This window comes from Sinocyclocheilus rhinocerous, unplaced genomic scaffold (genome assembly GCF_001515625.1).
Source record: "Sinocyclocheilus rhinocerous isolate Xijiao unplaced genomic scaffold, SAMN03320098_v1.1 scaffold53, whole genome shotgun sequence".
Lineage (NCBI taxonomy): Eukaryota > Metazoa > Chordata > Actinopteri > Cypriniformes > Cyprinidae > Sinocyclocheilus > Sinocyclocheilus rhinocerous.
In genome coordinates, this window is record NW_015645538.1 from 1,502,064 (window position 1) to 1,521,909 (window position 19,846).

Here is a 19,846-nt window from a genome sequence, read left to right on the forward strand (position 1 = left end):
TATATATATATATACAGTATATACGCCTTGAAGCTATTCAATACATTCCATACATGTCCCCCTTTCTGCCTCTGTATTTTTAGGCATGTTGCCTCTCCCATATATGAGCCCCTGAAGCATAATCAATTACATTCTCTGAACATGTCATACTTTTATTTCTAGCTCCTATTTTAGGGAAAATGTCCTTTTCCATATATGAGGGTATTCCATGCAGTTTTAAATAGTTCACTATGTTGTAAGCACACTGCAGTCCTCACACAAACAGTCAAATATATAATAGTACATAATAGTAGAATCATTTTCTCTATAGCTATATTTCTTTTTATTATATTTAATCAAGATTAATGACTACATTCCACAAGACCACTAATCAAAATGATTCTATTATTTATTTTTCATTTCATGTCATAATGTTTTTTTTTTCTCATTTCCCCCTCTAATCCGAAAAATAAAAAAATTAACAAATAATCAATCAATCTTTTAGAGTTTCAATGTGGACTCATATGATTTATTTTCTATTATTTATTTATGTATATCCAGAATTAGTTTAATACTGTGGTTAAATTTTCAGTGTGGATTATTATTATTATTATTATTATTATTAAGAATAAAGAGAAAGGTGTTTAAAGCATTGCCGTATAGAACATGCATCCAAATAGTAAATGTCCATGCTTTATTACAAATCTATCAATCTGAAATTGTGTTATTTGAGACAGCCATCTTATTTTTATACAAAGATATAAACATCAAACATAAAACATGAATATAAAAGACCATTTTAATAGTCTAATAGTCATTCCAGGCTCTAAGATGGCCATAAAACTAAATTAGGGGAATATGTTTTCATGCATAAATCATAAGTATGTTATTTAAAACTACTATTAAATTAAATGTCAGCATAACAATGAAAAACAAAAACAGTTTGGCCATTTCTAATTATATAACATAACAAAGTTGGAGTGAAATAAGTCCTTATACAGCTTGCCAAACACTGTGGCTGGTCTTTTATCTACAAGAGTTAATTTTAGTGCCAGCGCTCCTGCTGACAGAGCTGAATGGATACGGACCCAAACTTGCTCTTCGTTTTATACTATATTAGAAAAAACACACACACACACACACACACACAAATGTTTGAGGTAATGCAGGCGAGGTCTTTCCTTCTCTTCATAAATAAGCCTGAGCTAAACAGGCAAGTGATATTCAGCACCATGGAGAGTGGTACTCTCTCACATGCCACATGCTGAGCTGAATTCACAACAGTTGCACCGCTTCTGCAGTCAAAACCTGCATCATTCACCAACCGTGGAAATCCAGTTTAAAGGAATACATCACCCAAAAATGAAACTCTGCTGAAAATTTACTCACCTTCAGGCCATCCAAAATGTAGATGAGTTTGCTTCTTCATCTAAACAGATTCAGAGAAATATGGCATTACATCACTTGCTCAGCCATGGATCCTCTGCGCTGAATGGGTGCTGTCAGAATTTTTTTTAACTTCAAATTGTTGCTTACAGATAAAATATGAGCCCTGTATCCATAATATTTCTTTCTCCACTAAAACAGTCATCTTGTCTGAATCAAGAGAGAAATATGCTCAAGCACCTTTTTCATGTGAAAACATGACCGCAGTTCTAAACAAATATATCTGTGGATTTTGATGTGTGAAGACAACAAGGAATGGACTTTTTCACTGGAGGAAGCATTATTATGGATTATGGTCTCATGGAAGCAACAGTTAAATGATAAAATATCTTAATGATGGATTTGATTGTAGATTTATACTTCACAAGACATTAATCGATGGACTGGAGTTGTGTGGATTGCTTGTGGATTATTGTGATGTTTTTATCAGCTGTTTGGACTCTCATTCTGACGGCACCCTTTCACTGCAGAGGATCCATTGGAGAGCAAGTGATGTAAATGTCTCCAAGTCTTTTCTGATGAAGAAAAAAACTCATCTACATCTTGAATGGCCATTTTTGGCAAATTTTCATTTTTGGTTAAACTATTCCTATAACTAGTCGCTAAATACGCATCAAGTACAAATACATGACATTATATTTTTTACTAATAGTACACATAGTTTGATCATATAAGTACTGCACATGTAAGAAAAGCTCAATGAAGTACCAATCACATTTCATTTCCTTTACTCATTTGCTGACACATAACGGCATTCGCACGAGCAGGTGTTCACCCCACCTCTGGAGATGCCTCGGTAAAGGCTGATGATGATGATGAAAAGAGTTCTTTGCTCTAATGAAAGCCACAGTGCTCTAATGTCTAAAACAGGTTGGAGCGTAAGTAAGGATCATGCACCCTGTGGAGCCCAGCACAGCGCCGGTAAATACTTTCCCGGCCCTCGCATTATTGTTCTCGGGGTGAGCCTGGGCTAATGTTGATTGGCTCTGTTTGCGCTGATGTGCCATTTCCCAGCTGGCTAGCCTTGTTTCCCAGCTCACTTTGATGGTGAGCCAACGATGATGGGGGCCTGCGTTCTCTCGCGCCTGGATGAGCACGTTTTGAAAAGCGGGCCAAGACGCTGTGCGTCTTGAGCCACCTTCATTGTTTCGATTCTGATATATTTGTGTTCTGTAAAATCGCATCAGCACAACGGCAGTAATGCTCATTGACTGGGATTACGACGGATGCTTTCCTGAAAAACACAAACTATGTTTCAACACAGTGGCCACTCAAAACAACAGTGTGCTGCTCCAAATGTGACTATGAAAAATGGCACTTTCAAATGAATTTTCCATGTTTGCTGTAAACAAACATTTTTTTCGAGAGCAGCAGCAGTCCTTATGTGTTTGGAGCGTGTCTGTGCCGTATGTGGCTGTTCTAATTTTAAATGCTCTCTAAACTGTGCCTGTGATGTTACTCAAGGCAAAATAGAAAAGCAACTGAAGCTCCAAACTGTAAGGGAAGGTGAAACATGAACATTTGTGTGAAAAACACAGGATAGAACTAATCAGAAAAAAAAATATTAGTTATATATAACCTCTCAGGGTTTTACAAAATACAAACTTGAAACTGGTGAAAGCACAGCATGATGTAAGGTTATAAGCACATTGCACAAAAACAATAACATAAGGGAGGAAAACACATACTTTCCCTGTCACACACACTGGCTGGAGGCGTTGATAGGACTTTAGGACTTCAGGGAAACATGGCGGAAGGATGAATGTGAAAGAGAGCAATGCTTATCGCTGAACTGCAGCACCTCTCAGAAGGAACTCAAGGAATGTTCCAGAAGCACAAGTGCAAAGTGACTTTGGAGGGAATGGAGGAAAGCAGACAGCTAAACTGATGAAAGTGTCCTATTACAGCACTGCTCTGCCTTCAATATTTAACATTAATCTATCTTTCTTTTCATTAATAAGCTAAAAATATATATTTTTGAGTATACATAATATAAAAATATATTATTTTTATATACAGTAGATAGAATTATTATTCTATCACTTTATGTAGAATAATATAGAAATGTTTCAGATTGTATATATATCAAATTTTAAATATTTGAAAATGCAATTATAGTATTAATACGACATACTATCTTATTTCTGTGGAAATGTTTGGTCCACTAGGTGAAAGAGAGAGGAGAAAAATTATCAACAGAGCTGTCAGTGCATGCCCTGCATCCATTACTATGAAAGATCACAAGTTGTGCAGATTTATTCAGGGTAGGTGAGTTGAGAATGAGCACATGCCAAATCATTTTAAATGGTCAGCAAACACAGCCTTTCTTGAAGACCAAGACGATTCCAAACACGTCAAGAAGGACTGTGAAAAGCCTCTTAATTCTGAACAAAAGACCGTCTGTGTGTGTCTCTCTCAGTCCTTTAGAGAGAATAAATAAAATCCAAAAATGATTAAGGATGTAACATTAAGAATAAAGCATTCTCATTTAAGCTATAATGTCTGAAAGATGTGATGGCACAAAGAGGATGCACGTTTGCAATCTGCCGATAGATGCAGACGGCCAAATAGTTTCCCAGCATAATAGTTTTGTCGATGCAGAAAAATATTGAGTCCTGAAGCTTTGAAGACTGTATGAACTTTGTCCTAACGGACTTCCCTCAGTCCATTACAAGAAAGGCTATGAAAGAGGATTAGTTGATGAGCTAGAGTACTAACAGACCCATTTTCAGTCTGAAATTTTTAATTCTCTTTTAAATGCATCCACTGAAACAATTATGTGTACTGTCAGCCTTTTCCTCTCCAACTGGACTGAATAAATACATATGAACGACAACTGGCCTCTTGCAATTGGTGCCTAAATTTAGAAATCCTTAAAAATCAATCAAGATAGTTTAATGTTACAGTATATCTGATGACTGTGCATACATTTGTTCTTCATCCCCTCTCTAGGCCTGCCTCATCAATTTGAGTTCACCTCCGCCTTAAACCTATGATTCCATGAAGACCACTATCTCCATCGGTTTATTGACAGTCCACAAACTGAATACAGATGAAGGGCTTAAGTGTCCCTCATTATGGTTACATGGAGCCTGTGCTCTTAAGGAAGTTGGCTTAAAGTTCAAGTACTGCGATCTCCTTACCAACAGCACCAGTGGATTCTATTCATCCGCTCCTGTAGCAGAATGGTGAACAAAATTCAGAATTTAAAAAGCAACAAATACTTTTTACATTTCAATTAAATTTTTTAATTTGAACTGAGGTAGCTAGAATATAATTTGGTATTATATATAAACGTACACATAACATTTGGGCTATTTCCAAAAACATGAGATATGAATTTATATACACTACTGTTCAAAAGTTTGGTTTTTGAATACCGATATTACTGGTACTACAGATTTGTTTTTTGTTTTTTTGTTTGTCTGTTTGTTTGTTTGTTTTTAAGAAATTAATACTTAAGGATGATTATTTTGATCAAAAGTGACTGTAAGTACATTTATAATGTTACAAAAGATTTCCATTTCAAACAAATGCTGTTAATATATATATATATATATATATATATATACAAAGTAACTGTTTTCAACATGAACAAGAATAAAGGCCGGTGTAATGATATGAATCGCATTTTAAAATATATTAAAATAACAGTTTTAATGTATTAATTTATTAATATAAACAGTCCAATCCAACCCTATTACAACCCTAAAATGTGACCCTGGAGCACAAAACCAGTCTTAAGTAGCACGGGTATATTTGTAGCAATAGCCAAAAATACATTGTATGGGTCAAAATTATCGATTTTTATTTTATGCCAAAAATCATTAGGATATTAAGTAAAGATCATGTTCCATGAAGATATTTAGCAAATTTCCTACTGTAGATATATCAAAACTTAGTTTTAATTAGTAACATGCATTGCTAAGGACTTCATTTGGACAACTTTAAAAGGCTCAAATAGTTGTATCTCGGCCAAATATTGTCCTATCCTAACAATCCATACATTAATGGAAAGCTTATTTATTCATAGCTTTCAGATGATATATAAATCTCAATTTCGAAAAATTGACAATTAAGACTGGTTTTGTGGTCCAGAGTCACAAATGTTATTCAAACTATGAATTAATATGCCTGAAAAGACATGTTGGAATACGATTTTCTAGTTAAATTTAATGTGAGTGTACCAAATGTCAATTTACATGCATAATAAAGCTAAAAATGGAGCCAAATACTGTCTGAAACTTGTGCTTTTCGAGCACAACTCTTGCTGAATATTTCTTGCAAAATTCAAAAAGATTCTTCCTCACTTAAAATAACTTAAAATAACACCAATGTATCCTTAAAAAAAAAACCACACACACATACTGTGTGATGACAGGTCCTGGAACTTCACAACAAACCTCTCAGGATAAAGTCTATACCGGTAAACTTGACACTACAGTGACTGTCACACTATTTTAGTTTCCCAACAGCTCATTAAACAAACATGAGGGTCTGACTCAAAACAGGGCATATTTGGGCTATAATTCCACATGGTAGTCTGAGTGGAAGTGATTATTTATAAATTATTGCCACCCCTACCATAGCTTTGGCTCCTGAAGTACACTGTTGCAGAAATCCTTTAATTAATGTATCGGGGGCTTTGGAAGAACAGGGATGTCTGACTCAAAGAGGCAAATTAAAAGCAACGAAGTGCAGAAGGCATGTAGCGACTGACATTAAAGCCATGCAGCATGGATGTCATTACATATGGAGACTAGATCAATATAAGTGAAGATGAAAAAAGAAAACCCTTCAAGCATTGCAAACAACTGGTGAGCATTCGCACAACATTTCAGCAACCTTTTTGTGTGTGTATGTGTGTATCAGTGAATGAGCTCCACCACTGAGAACTGCTGTACGTATATGAAAGCAATCGCACTGCTGGAATACATCGGCCTTATACTGTGACGGCAGGCGGAGTCAAGGTGGAAGGGGAGAGGGTCGAAAAGAGGCAAGTATACATTGGAATGACAGAGGCCGAAAAGCAGGGGGCAACATCTCGAAGGGCATTGTGCACCATCTCCAGCTGGAGCACTTGACATTTAAACTAGGGTCTGGAAATCCCAAAGGAAAGGCTCCACATATCTTTAGATGTGTGTAAGGGTGCTTGAATGAAAACATCAGTATGATTCAACATTAAGTGTGCAGCCTCTGCAGGGCTGACATTTGCGTTTAAAGACATAAGTAATCCCTGAGATATTTCTCATACCTACAATCAAGATATGCGGAGATGTGAAAGGTGCCACATTCGATAATGGAGGAATAAAGGCCTATCCTACCAAAGGCCTTCAGCACAAAAGCATGCACAACAAGATTTTTAATCAAAGAGCCCAAAATATCAAACTGCAAGTGGCATTGTTTAATTCAGACATCAGGTTATTTTTTTCAGTTATTCTAATGGGATACAATTCATTTAGCTCTATAAACTTTGTAGCATTTAACAGTATGCAATATAAAAATAATTAGCATTAGGCTATTTAACATTAACAGAAAATGACTAATTGATAAAGACAATCACTGGTAAGTTTCTCAGTGTATAAGTGATTTGAATGAATCGGTTGAGTGTTTGATTCAATGATTCACTTATAAAGACAGTTGCTTGTGTCTTTCCTGAATGAATGAATGTTGAATTAATCACTCAATGATTCACTCATTTTTGCCACTTCCTGGAGCAACAATGTTCTACTATTCATTGATATGTAAAGCATCAAAGAGATAGTATACTCAACAATGACAATTATGTCATCATTTACTCATCCTTATTAAGGAAGTCAATGGGAACCAAAACTGTTTGGTTACCAACATTCTTCAAAATCTGCTTCGCACATAAATACATTGAGGTTTATTATTCAAGATAAGTATTATTCTGCAAACTAAATAAATAATATATAATTCCCTTATTAGTTTTCCCCTCTTTAGCTTAATGTGTTTACCTCTATAAGCGTGCAGCCCTATGACTGGATTTTTCTACAGAAAACATTCTGTATGTTTTTGGATGTGGTTAGATTTTAATTTATATTTTTGTGTTGGACTTGGTTCGATCATTCAAGAACCTACTTGTTTTGTACATATACATTTTACGTATATCTGACATTAAGATCTAGTTAATGTTTGTATAGATCCAATTAAGCGGCATCAATCGCTACTTTGTGTGCACAAGATAATTATGCCACGAGAAGCTACAACGAGCAGCTGCGCACCCCTTTATAATACATACACAATAGATAATAACAGCCTGTGGGGTCTCAGCGGTGGTGTGAAGCAACTAAACACACAGACTTGAGGAAAGTCACAAATGAATGTAAATAATGGGTCAAATTACACCTTGCACCTCATACGTGTAATTTCCAGAACAAACTAATTTTCTCGGATGTGAGAAACAAGGGTGACAATGTAAAGCGTAGGAGGACAGACAGATCCTCGGCATCTTGAAGAGGGCCTGATCTGAGAAAACTTTAATGAGCCCACAGATGTGACTTGGTCTGACTGCTAGAAATCAAATTATTACAGAAATCTATGCACGGTCATGGCCGCCTCCTTACTGTTGTAGAATGGCAATTTTTTTTGACAGGTTGTAAGAGGTGAGGCACTAGTTCCTGTCACCACTCACTCAAAACTGCACTCCAACGAAAAGCCAATTAGCCAAGGAGCCTCGTAGAAAATGAAAAGGGAGTATTTTTCATTCCTAATTATTGGTCGTATCAGCAAAGTAATTTAAGAAATGCCAAATGTCACCACAGGGCAGCTGGGAAAAAAAGGGTGATGCTGTGAGTTCTGGGCTACTAGAATAGAGAAAAGTTTATCCCTTATTACAAAAAATACTTACAGTGCAGCCTTTTACTTTATGCAACCACTGGCGATAATTACGCCTGCCAAATCTGTGGAACTTCTGAAAAATGTCAAACGTTCTCTTGGTAATTAGAGGGATTTGTGTCTTACCGCAGACTAGCAGCGAAACCCTTTTATTCCTTCAGACGTTCACACATGCTTGTGTTGGTGTGTGATTTCTCTATTGTTGTTATGCGATGCGGATACGGAGCTCTTATTGTTTGCTTCATCTTTGATTCTACTACTAAGTTTATTATGTTATCAAACACAGCAGTGCACCGACTGACAGGGGTGTAAAGTGGGTGCACACTGTGTGATTTGTTGTCTTTTGCGATTGTTGCTTGTCAGATTGTATGATACCATCTCAGTGTGATCTTGGTGAAAAGTAAAGATAGAATGTGTGACATCAATGCTTTTGTATTTCAGATTGTACAATATTCATGAAATAGTACCACACAAACCCAACCAAGCCCTTGTGCTTATGTTAGCAATGTTATGATTAAAATAACTAGGTGTAATTTGCACAGTATACATTTTTGCATTTAAAACATGAGATGCAGGGCAGTGGAATGGAAAAGATATGTTGAGGTTAAGGTTTAGAGAGATGTTTTTTATAAAGTTGAACTTTTAACTTAAGCAAGATGCTTTTGCCAGAAAGACTCGCTCCTATATCCCAAGTTTTTTTTTTTTTTTTCAACTGCAAATATAAATATTCACATTAAAAAACGTACTAGCAAAATAACATAAATTCAAGAATTCGTAAAAATACACAATTTATCTATGGATCGGAAATTATAATCGAAAAAATAAACATTCAAACATGATTTTCATGGTATCTATAAAGTTCAAAAGTTACTTTATTATTCAGCCACTCCCTTTTGTGTTTTCCAGGAGAAATGGAAAATGAATTTTAATCTTTCCAAATTAAATCCAAAAGTCTCAGAACTCCTCCTTGACTGCACTGCAGTAAAAGACAAAATACATTACTTGCATTACATATTTGAGAATGGGAATATCAGATATTTTACTATCTATTAACAAGATGTGTCTCCATAGAAATATGAATACGATGTGTTCTAAAATAGTTCACATTAAAATACATAAGCATATATATATATATATATATATATATATATATGTAGGCAAGTATCCTAATGAAATATTTTTTTGCAAGCAACATATAGCCTATATCAGTCATGTATTTTATGATATAGTAGATATTTTACAAGTGACAGATTTTTTTCTGAAGGGCTCTAAAAAGCGTGAAATAGACTTTTTTCCTGTCTGCTGCATTTGACGTCATAGCTCATACGCTGGAAATATAGTTGGTAAGGGCTTGGGACTTGGCATTTTATTCTGATAATATTGAATTCAATAAAGTGTGACAAAAAACATTTAAATAACATAAAAAATATATATCTAACCAGTAAACACAAGCTTTACTAAAGTTTACACAATGTTGGAATAAATAAAAAGAAATAATGCGCTGGTACAGGTTTCTGCCAATAACCTCCATCTTTACAATGGCCTAGAGTCTGGAAACTGACTGACGGCTGGCTCTGTGGCTCTGCGGACAAATGTATCTCGATGATGAGAGTGGTTGTGTTTCCAGACACCTGCTGCTGACATGATAATTACAACTCCACCTGCTCATCTTCTCCCCCTTACTAGCTATTGATTAGCCTTCATAGTTGAGACACATGTATTCTGGTCTGTTCTCACAACAACACAGAGCCATAGTAATTAAAGCACTGAAAGTGCATTAAACCTTTTAACAAGACCAATAATATTATTTATAAAGCCTCACTTATACTTAAACAATAAGTAGTAGCTTTGTGAACACTAGCTTAGCCAGACAATAATAATAAATCATGACGCAATTATATATAGTCGTTATAACTCTCTCCCTCAGCCAGTCTTTGGCCTTTCGAAGCCTGTTGAATCATATAAATTCTGATGATAGGTTGTTCTTTCCTCTGTGGAGTAAAAGTGATTCCAAAAACTTTTCCAGCCTTATTAGACTTGCAGCCCTCTGCAGGTACAGAAGAAAACGACTACAGTACGCAAACAGCTGGAACAAAGTCATCCTCGTCTAACATCGTTCAAGGCATGAATCCAAGCCTTTCACAACAAAACTATAAAAAAGTCCCCATTCAAATAAAGTAATATTTTAAAAGGCCACAGGAGATCACATTAGCCTTCAGCATCGTGTCATGAGCTACCGTTAAATCACGTGACACGGATGGTTAACTCCCCCAATTAAGCATTCTGGGTGAAAAATAACTCTTGAGCAATCTCAAATATGCATAGTGATGATGAATCTTAATTACAAAGGCGATACGCTTTCCTAATAACAGCATTCACAGCACGCACAGTCAACCAGATAAAGTGAAGGGCCGTAACTCAAAATTTGGTTTTAAATCTTGCTGGACTAGAACAAATGATCTCAAGGTGACTTTGACCCAGGTAAAACTGATGAAGTTGCATTCTGCATATCTCAAACTGCGTGGACACGCTACCAAAATAGCACACACTAATTTAAAATGTTTGCCATTTTAATTAGATTGTGCTCTGAGATTGCGTTATCTGATGAACTTAAGGGGGCGTCGTAATTCAGCGACATTTGAGCCGGAACAGAGTAGAAAAGGGTTACATAACGAACTTTGTTTCGCACAACTAGTTTAAACAGGTTATTGTGGTGATTCAATTCAGATAGCAGCTGAATGGCACCTGAAACTTTAAATAGCAACACTACAAAGCAGCCCGCTCTGTGGAAAAGCTAGAAACTCTTTATGTTTATTAAATAAGACAGTAGAAGATACATTTCTAAGAATTACAGTTTGCTTTGGGCATCTAGTATTTTAAATGTAGCAAAACATCTCAGCTTCTGTTGACTGTATGTCATAGTCACAAGCACTTTATGATATTAATACTGTAGTGCAAGGAATTCTGGGAAAAAACTGGGTTTATGACTTGATGGAATCATTTAATATGACAACCCGGCAAGCAGCTGCATCCTCCGCCGAAGCCAGAAGCCTAGGAACGAAAGGTCAAGGGGTCAAGCTAGTCCAGATCTCCATCCAGCTGTGTCCTCTAACCGACGACAGGTATCCGTGTCATTCTTCCTTCATTAACGTCTGCTACAAAAATAACACTCCCTCATATTTCCAATGCGAACTCAAAGAGATATTATTTATATATGCTGTCTATGAAAGGGAAACAACATATGTGTAGGGAACCGGAGGGAGAAAAGAGTAAATGAGCTTTGAGGAAATTGGCAGAGAGGCTCAGCATGAGGCAGCCCCGATTCAAGGGAACCCAGATTGTACTGACAGCTATTTTCCCCTCAAACAAGAGGCCCACCATGAGAAGCGGTCACGAACAAGCCTCCCTTGTGAAACAATGAGGCCACAAATATATTACTGACTATATTAAACGCATCTCTGCTGAAAACAACGAGGCAGAAAGAATCAGACGGGAAAGCCACAGCGCATACGACCTGCTCACAAATTCTACATGGCAAAAGGTCAAACGTATAACGCAGCACGCTCCCACCTCCTCTGAATCGCCGCCATTGGCAGTCGTTGAGGGATGGTGACTCTTCTCTATCAAGCCAATGCACTTCAGAATGGACTTTGATGTCATTTCTTCATTCACAGAAGCTGACCCATAAAAAGTCTGGCTCTGGACTGTGGTCATGGACATTCTGATGAGGGCAGAAGTCTAGGTCCAGCATGTCTAGGAAATTTGCCAGTCTTCTGGTAAAAATAGTAGCACTGTACAGGCACACACAGGCATACATATGGATTCATTGGATCTAATTAAGGTATATCACCCGAATGCTTTTGAATATATAGCCACTCTGACAAAATATTAATCCAGTAAGCGTATTTCTTTTAAATTTCTACTTAGTTTTACTTTTAACTTACTAGTAATTACTTTTGAATGTACTTGAATATCTACTGTATGTTATTTTAATTGCTATCTGATATACTTCATTCGAAATACTTAAAGAGACAGGATTCTAAAGACCCTGTCACATATATAGGATAGAGCTTATTTTATTGAAAAGAATCATGAAGTGAATATATATATATATATACACACACACACACACACACACACTTTTTTACATTTAACTTCATATTGCAATACTGCATTTGAACTTGAGTTGAAGTGAGGTATGAGCTGCAAAATTAAGTGGAATTTTAAAAAGCATTATTAATTCAGTTCTAAATGCGGCACAACCTTGGTAAAAAGTCAGATATTACATTTTTAATGTAGTAAAGTAAGAGTTTCCCAAAATGAAAATAGAGTATAGAGTAAATTACTGGAGAAAAATACCTTCCTCCATTGAATTTAGCATGTCTCAAAAGCAAGCAGCTGCTGAATACTGCAGCAGTACAGATGTATTCCAGCATGACAAAAACAAACACCGCTTTTCTCTTTTTTTTTTACACTGCGGCTGTAGCAGCAGTTTGTAAATGTGTTTGTGAATGTTTATAGGTGTGTATGGACTGAGCAACTCTGTCACAACAGGTAGTGGTGAGAATGAGTTGCAAAAACAGACAGCTCCACACCTCTGCACCTGATCCTTCCTGACAGACACCGGGCTCCAATCAGACCATGTTTCCAACGCAGCTGTCACCCTGGAAGCCTTTCACTTCTTTGAGGTCAGAAAAATGCTTCAGTATGACTGTATATTCTGCAACAAAGCTTCGTTTATTTTTGCAGTAGATCAACTTACTGAAATGGATGCAGTCTTTGCTGAGAGACTGCGAAACTGCTTTAATACGTTTAATAGTCTCTGTTGAAGAAAATTAGTTCTTGTGGGTCAAAATAAAATCATTGTACAAATCACTGCATTTGTGCACAGTGCACTTGAAGTGCACTAAAAGCCCTTTGCAAGCAATGAGGTCGCGACTCAGCCATCACTCATGTAGCCTACCACTGTGTGACAGTACTCTAAACGTCATCTAGTATGTGGACAGAGCCTTTGTTATTCTCTTCCTTGATGCTCAATTACAAGCTATGGCTGAAAAGGTGGTAAACCGGACCATATATCACACTGATGAAATAGTTACTGCCCCCTGCTGGCTTTCACCAACCAACACCAACCCTACCACTGACATGACTTAAAAGGCTGGCATGAACGCTGATGGTTTGAAGATGAAATAATAGTATAGATATGTAATATTCATTGCATTTCCAAACTAATTTTGGCTGTTACAGCACTAAAATGCAGCATGTTGTAAATAATGCCAATGTAACTGGTGTGAATTTATTGACTTAATTTAATTTGCTTTCTTTTCTTTCCTATATTGTATTATTATTATTTTTTTATATGCTGTTTATACCGTTATACATTCTATGTGTTTCACTTTCATAATAAGAATGGGTTAATGAACTCCACGAAATTTTGTTCCTCTACTATTGTTCGCAAGTAAAAAAAAGATAACGTTAAAGTCACGTAACTTTTCTTTGGGATTTTGTCTGGGGAGGGAATGATATCAGGGGAACACATCCGGGGTTTCCCCGCATGCGACATGTTTTTTTGTTTTTTTTCTCCGCATGCGACATGTGATAGCTTCAGTCTACCTGTGTGCGAGGCTAATGAGCACATGTACTATGTTCTCCCCGTGAATGACTCTGTGTGCCAGAGAGGGAGAAGCTGTCGCCTGTTGATCCACTGATTATTTCTCCTTGTTACAGATTGAGTAAAAGAAAGTGCTGAATCTCATCAACGAGTGGTCGTGTGGTCTTTATGTGTGTGAGGGTGACCGGTCCAAACATGCTACACCAAGGGTGGTTAAAAACAGTTAACAATATTAACACCATCTGACAATCCCATGTGTAATTCACTAATGAATTACATGGGAACTCTGTACTTGAAGCAGCCTTAATGGTGTATCCCAAAATGTTGTTTTCTGCAGTTTGACCTTTAGGGATTTCAGGTTATTTCCCTAGAGACACATAATAATTAAAATGCAAAATGAGGTTGGGTATATATGCTATTTTAATACTGTGCACACCACCAAGTAAAAACTTGGCAAGCCAATAAAATGGCTGGTAATTTTACAGGGAAATTCAACATAACTTTTAACTCTGTTGAATGTTACAGAGACATCAGAAGTCTGTGTGAAATATCTATAGTTGTTCTCTAGAAATTTATGTATTGACACATTTGTGGAATATCCCCTTCATATGTATGTATGTGTGTGTATATACATTTACAGTAAACTACTTTAGAGACAAAATTTGGCCGTTACATTGTCAGGGCTTGCAAATTTTCAAAATCCCTGGTAGCCCTTTGGGCAGGTACTCTTCAGATTTTGGTAGCCCGAAAATTAATTTAACTAGCCTAAATAAAAAAAGACCTTTTTTTTTTTTTTTTTAAATATAAAAGATAGGAGTTTAAATGTCAATCAAAAATATTTTCAATACACAAATATCAACAAATATGAAGGAATTTTATTTCACTATTTACAGGGTATCTGCAGAATATTTTAAAATAAATTTAAGCGATTTATTAGAGCCCATTTTAAGAGCTGCACAAGTAAAATGAACACAGTATGAGTGGGGTTGGACAATGTCTGTGGTAACATACAGTATTGAGCCATAAAATTACATGATTTACAGTTCAGATACAGGTTTTCACAAAAACAAAAATCTTATACAACAGCATTTCAGCCTTTAGACCATTTTTATGAAAAGGGATAAATCAAGCATATAAGTTATGTTAATTGTTTAGATTTTTAGAAGGTACATTAACTAATTTCTCATTTACAACTCTGTGTTTGCTGCATAAAAACATGAGTTGACACAATTGTGTATTTTTTCTCCATCAATGAAGTTACAAACAAAGCCACAGCAAATAGTTTCACATCTCCGAGCAACACGGTAGCCTTCCTGAATGAGTCAGTGCTACGAACTGATTCAGTGAATAATTCAATGACAATGACTAATAATTCAATAATTTAATTCCAGTATGAATCAGTGATTTTAAACAAATTGTGTGAAGGAATGATTCAATGAGTCACTCATTATACAGTCACTTGTCGCCACCTACTGATTTATCGACTTAACCAGAAGAAAGTAAGTATTTTTTAAATTATATTATAATTTGTAATGCAAAAATAATGCAAAACAGTTTCATATCGCTAACAAATATTTATGATTGGTAAATGAACAAAGTTAGCAGATTTGACATTGTTAATTATTTTCAATAAAAATAATGTGAAATACAATTTCATAGCCGTAAGTTTACTCAGCATTAGCAAATCTGAAAATATGCTAATTATTATTTTCAACAAGAATAACGTAAAATGCATTTCCTTGCCAATAATAAATACTTACAGCTGTAAAATTCACTCACCATTTTATTGGCAAGGTTTGGTAAAATGTTCATTTTTGGACCCTGCTTACACTGCATATTTAATTTTATTTATTTATTTTTTAATAGGCCTAACCACAAAGCCTGACATCAAAGCTTCTTATATGACCCTTAAAAGATTCCCACGAGGAACAACTTGTATTCCAACTACCTCTTCTCTTGCCCACTAATTTAAAACATCATCCCTTCTGAAAAGCTATCCATCTGTCAGTGATTTTGCGTGTTTTGTACTACAAGCTGTTTAACACTTCAGATGTAGTCAAGTACAAGTCAAGAGACCAAAGTAGGTGTGAGTATTTGTGCATGACTAATGCAATGTTGATAATCAGGGGCTGTTAAGGAGAAGAACAGAAGATGAGTCCAGGGAAAACTATAGGTGATCCAATGAGCATTCACACAAAGCGTTGTTACTGTGAGAAGATCACTCCAACTCCCGATCGATTCTCCTCAGGACGGGAGAAAAGGTGATGCATATCCAAGTAGCAACAGTATGGTCTGCAGCAGAAGCAGAGATCTTCAATATGATATAACATATTCCCCTCTGAGGTATTTACATCCCTGTATGTCCTATTCATGTGTCCACCAATAAACAGAAACCATCTAATTGGAGCCATTTTATCGAGGCTGCTCAATTTCCCACGAGACGTAATTCCAACCTGAGGGCAGTGTGCCATTTGTCACTTGACAGGAAACACTACAGAACATGTTACACGACAAGCCTCACACACACAAACGGCTGCTAGAAATCATCCTGTAAGCGGTGCATATTCACACAAATAACCCTGAACATGCTTTTTGTAGAAGAGGAGTTCCTAAAATCTATTTGACTGCAGACATCTGGGGACTTTAATGACCCTGCTCTGCACCTGGCTCTTCAGCAGCCATGCTTTGCTCATGGAGATTAAAAGCCTCTTTCAGGCGTGCCAGAGAAGAGGCAGTGTTACACAGCGGCAAACTGTAACATGCTGGATTTTACACTTGTAAGATAGGGCACTGATCCCAAGTATGATGCCTCTTTCAGCTATTAATCCATCCCCTCGGGACTTGTCCACAGTGGGTCCGTATGTTCACCACTGAGTAGACATATTCGGCTTCTACCTGGTGATCTGTGGTCAGTTTATAGCAACTAATTTGAAACAAGTGAGATTAAAGAGGCTTTAGATGAAGCCAGGCAAACTAGGTTTGTGATAGGGCAGTTTAACCACAACAGCCTTAGACTAATATATTAGGTTTTTCCCTAAATTTTGATTTATTAAGCAGCCTTTCAGAATAAACAAACTGAAAAAACCCTGCTGTTTTGTGAAATGAGATATGGCATAACTTATGGAAATAAACAAGACTTTGAAACTAGACTTTTCTGCTCTATTAATGAGGACAAATGCTTCCATTATTTGACAGTCAGTGAATTTATTTTTACTTCATGTTGCTTAAGCAGGAAACAGAAAAGTTTAAGCTGTCGTTAGTAGAATACAGAATTTCGATTTTATAATTAATCTCCTAGATATGGCCCATATAGCATCCTTTTCATCCCCCAGATCTTTATTGCTCCATATGTCAAACTACTTCATTTGAATAATGCATAAATGTACTAAAACAAATACTGGACTGTTCAACTTCAAAGCCCGAAGCTGACATTTTTATATCACTATCACAAAATCGACAAACTCTAAAATCAAATTCTTATTTTTTTCCCCATGAATTCTCAAATGATCCCACAATGTTCTCCCATTCCAGTTACGCCCTGCTGGTTTTCCTTATATCAGAAAATGTGCCTTTGCTTCAAGAAACGAAATGAAGCACGTTTATAAAAATCTACCACCTGGACTCCTGCAGAGCAACTGTCTTCTAGAACAGTGAATTTTTAATTCAGTGCCTGTAGAAATAATGATCATAATTAACTTTTGTCCTAAGGCCTGCTGATACTAAACCATGAAGCACATATCTACTGACCACATCCCTGCTAGGTTTAAAAAATACTTAAACCAGCCTAAAATGGTCTCCCAGGCTGGTCGTGCTGGACGAGTTTGCTGGTTTAAAATGGAGTTAGCCATCTCGATGAGGCTAGGAGATCAGCAAGACCATGTTAAACCAGCTAAGACCAGCCAACCGTTTTGTGTGTGTGTGTGTGTGTGTGTGTGTGTGTGTGTGTCTCTCTCTCTCTCTTATTTATGAATTAAAGTCCAATATATGTTCATACCAAGAGTTTATGTATTTACTGAAATACACTAGACAACTGCATGTCAGAAGGACTCACTGAATAACGCACGCTCTCTCTCTATCTAGCAGTAAGTCAGTGATGTGAGGTCTAGATCGCATTAATTATCCTCGGGATCTCGTCACACTGCCACCACGCGACGGGTTATCAGCCAACAAGACTGCATCTCGCACACTTTACGGACACCGGTACTGCTGTTTATCCCTATCTCTCCAGTCCAACTAGGAAACACATCAAGCCCTTTTCCGTATTCATTCCGCGTAACGACATACTCGATACGCTAAGCGTCTAATCAAGATTATAGAAAAATAATCAGGCTGTTAATTTCTTATCTGTTTATATTTATAAAATAATGAGTTACAACGAATAGATAAGATCTGAGCTGGCGGTACTATTCTTATAAACCGTTTAGCATCAGATGAATCAGCTCTGATGCAAATTAAAATGCTAGGCAGGTGGTAATGACCAAGATACATCAGGCAGAAGTGCTGCCCAGGGGTTTGCCTCCACCCCACTAAATTAAATCAAACTACAAAGGTTTTTTTGAAACCAGAAACCTAACAATTAGCATGTTTCTAAAACTTCACTTCTAAAAGCCTTATATATTTTTATATCTCACTAATCACCGAGATGAAAGTTCACACCAAGCCTCCTCCAAATAAATCCACTGAAAACGCCGAGGATGTTTCAAACCTATGTGTGATCATGTTATGCTGTATATATGGAGACGGAGTGCAACAGTTAAACCTCCAAATCAAGGCTGATCAATAGGCGTACAGACGCGTCAATTCCATCGCGAGATGCTGGGTGAGATGGTACCCTGACAAGTGTAAGGTCGAAATCTTACGTGCCACACGTTGTCCAGCATGTTCTTGACTACTTATAGACTAACACATGTGTTAATGGTGCATGTTGTTGGCTGTATATCAACTAGCTATACCATAAGGGATCGTGATTCGCTTTTCATCTCCAACCCATATTGAGCTGCGTTACCCGAAAATAAGCACTCAAAACACGCGTTCATTTGAGATTCAGTAATTAGCCGTTCCCTAAAAGCGGTTATTTGAAACCACCCTGCGTGCTGTTAATATGTAAAACAGCTCGGATAAAATCTCTCAACGCCCTTACATTACTTTGTGATCCATCACTTAATGACCACAAGCAACTCACGTATCCGCTCGAGCATACTGCAAGAATATTTATTGAGTCCTCGCTCAATGCCTGCATTGAGTAAATGCGCTTCTATTCTCAAGCATTTGCTGCACGGTTGGTTCTCCTCTCCCTACATCCACTCCAAGCTCGTTCCCATCCATATACACTGATGCAAAACCTCCGAATAACTCCTCGAGACTGATGACTTACCTCGCACGCATGTGACCATCATAAAAAATATCAGATTCCAAAATGTAACTCCAGTTTTAATCCCCATTTTCTTTGCTTGGGAGTCCACCGGACCACATCTAATACATCCTCTCTTGAAAACGGACAGGAATCCCGTTGATCTGACGTTGTGCCCCTCTGTGTCATCTATGTTCATATTCACATGAAGGTAGTTGTTCTTTCCCTCAGCCAGAAGCGGAGCGGATCGCGGTGTGGCTCGAAGTGAACGGTGATGCTGGGATCCCACAGCAACCTTGACTAGGACTCAACCATCTCGCCAAAAGGGGCCAAACTCTCTGCGCTGTGATCTCGCTCACCGACTCCTATTCACTGCTATTCAGTGGATTAACTGTGTGATCTCACTGTTTCATCATTGCTAAAATAATATATATATATATATATATTAGTCATTTTGAAATAGAGCATACACGTGCAAATGCTTCACTGGCATGACTTATTATTGACCTTTGGGGTTTTTAATGCAACATTTGTTGAATATATTAATTTATTTTCATAAAGGCACAAACAATCCATTGGCCACGCACATATAAACACGTAAC

At 36.9% G+C, this 19,846-nt stretch overlaps 1 protein-coding gene across 1 annotated transcript in view; it reads right to left on the reverse strand.

The window, feature by feature from the left end:
• Nucleotides 1-19,508, reverse strand: part of LOC107706218 (CUB and sushi domain-containing protein 3-like) — a 406,816-nt gene extending 387,308 nt beyond the window's left edge. The window contains 1 exon segment of the mRNA XM_016509850.1: nucleotides 19,269-19,508. Within this exon segment, the coding sequence (XP_016365336.1) occupies nucleotides 19,269-19,443 (175 nt within the window). The 5' untranslated portion in view covers nucleotides 19,444-19,508.
• Nucleotides 19,509-19,846: the final 338 nt, after the last annotated feature.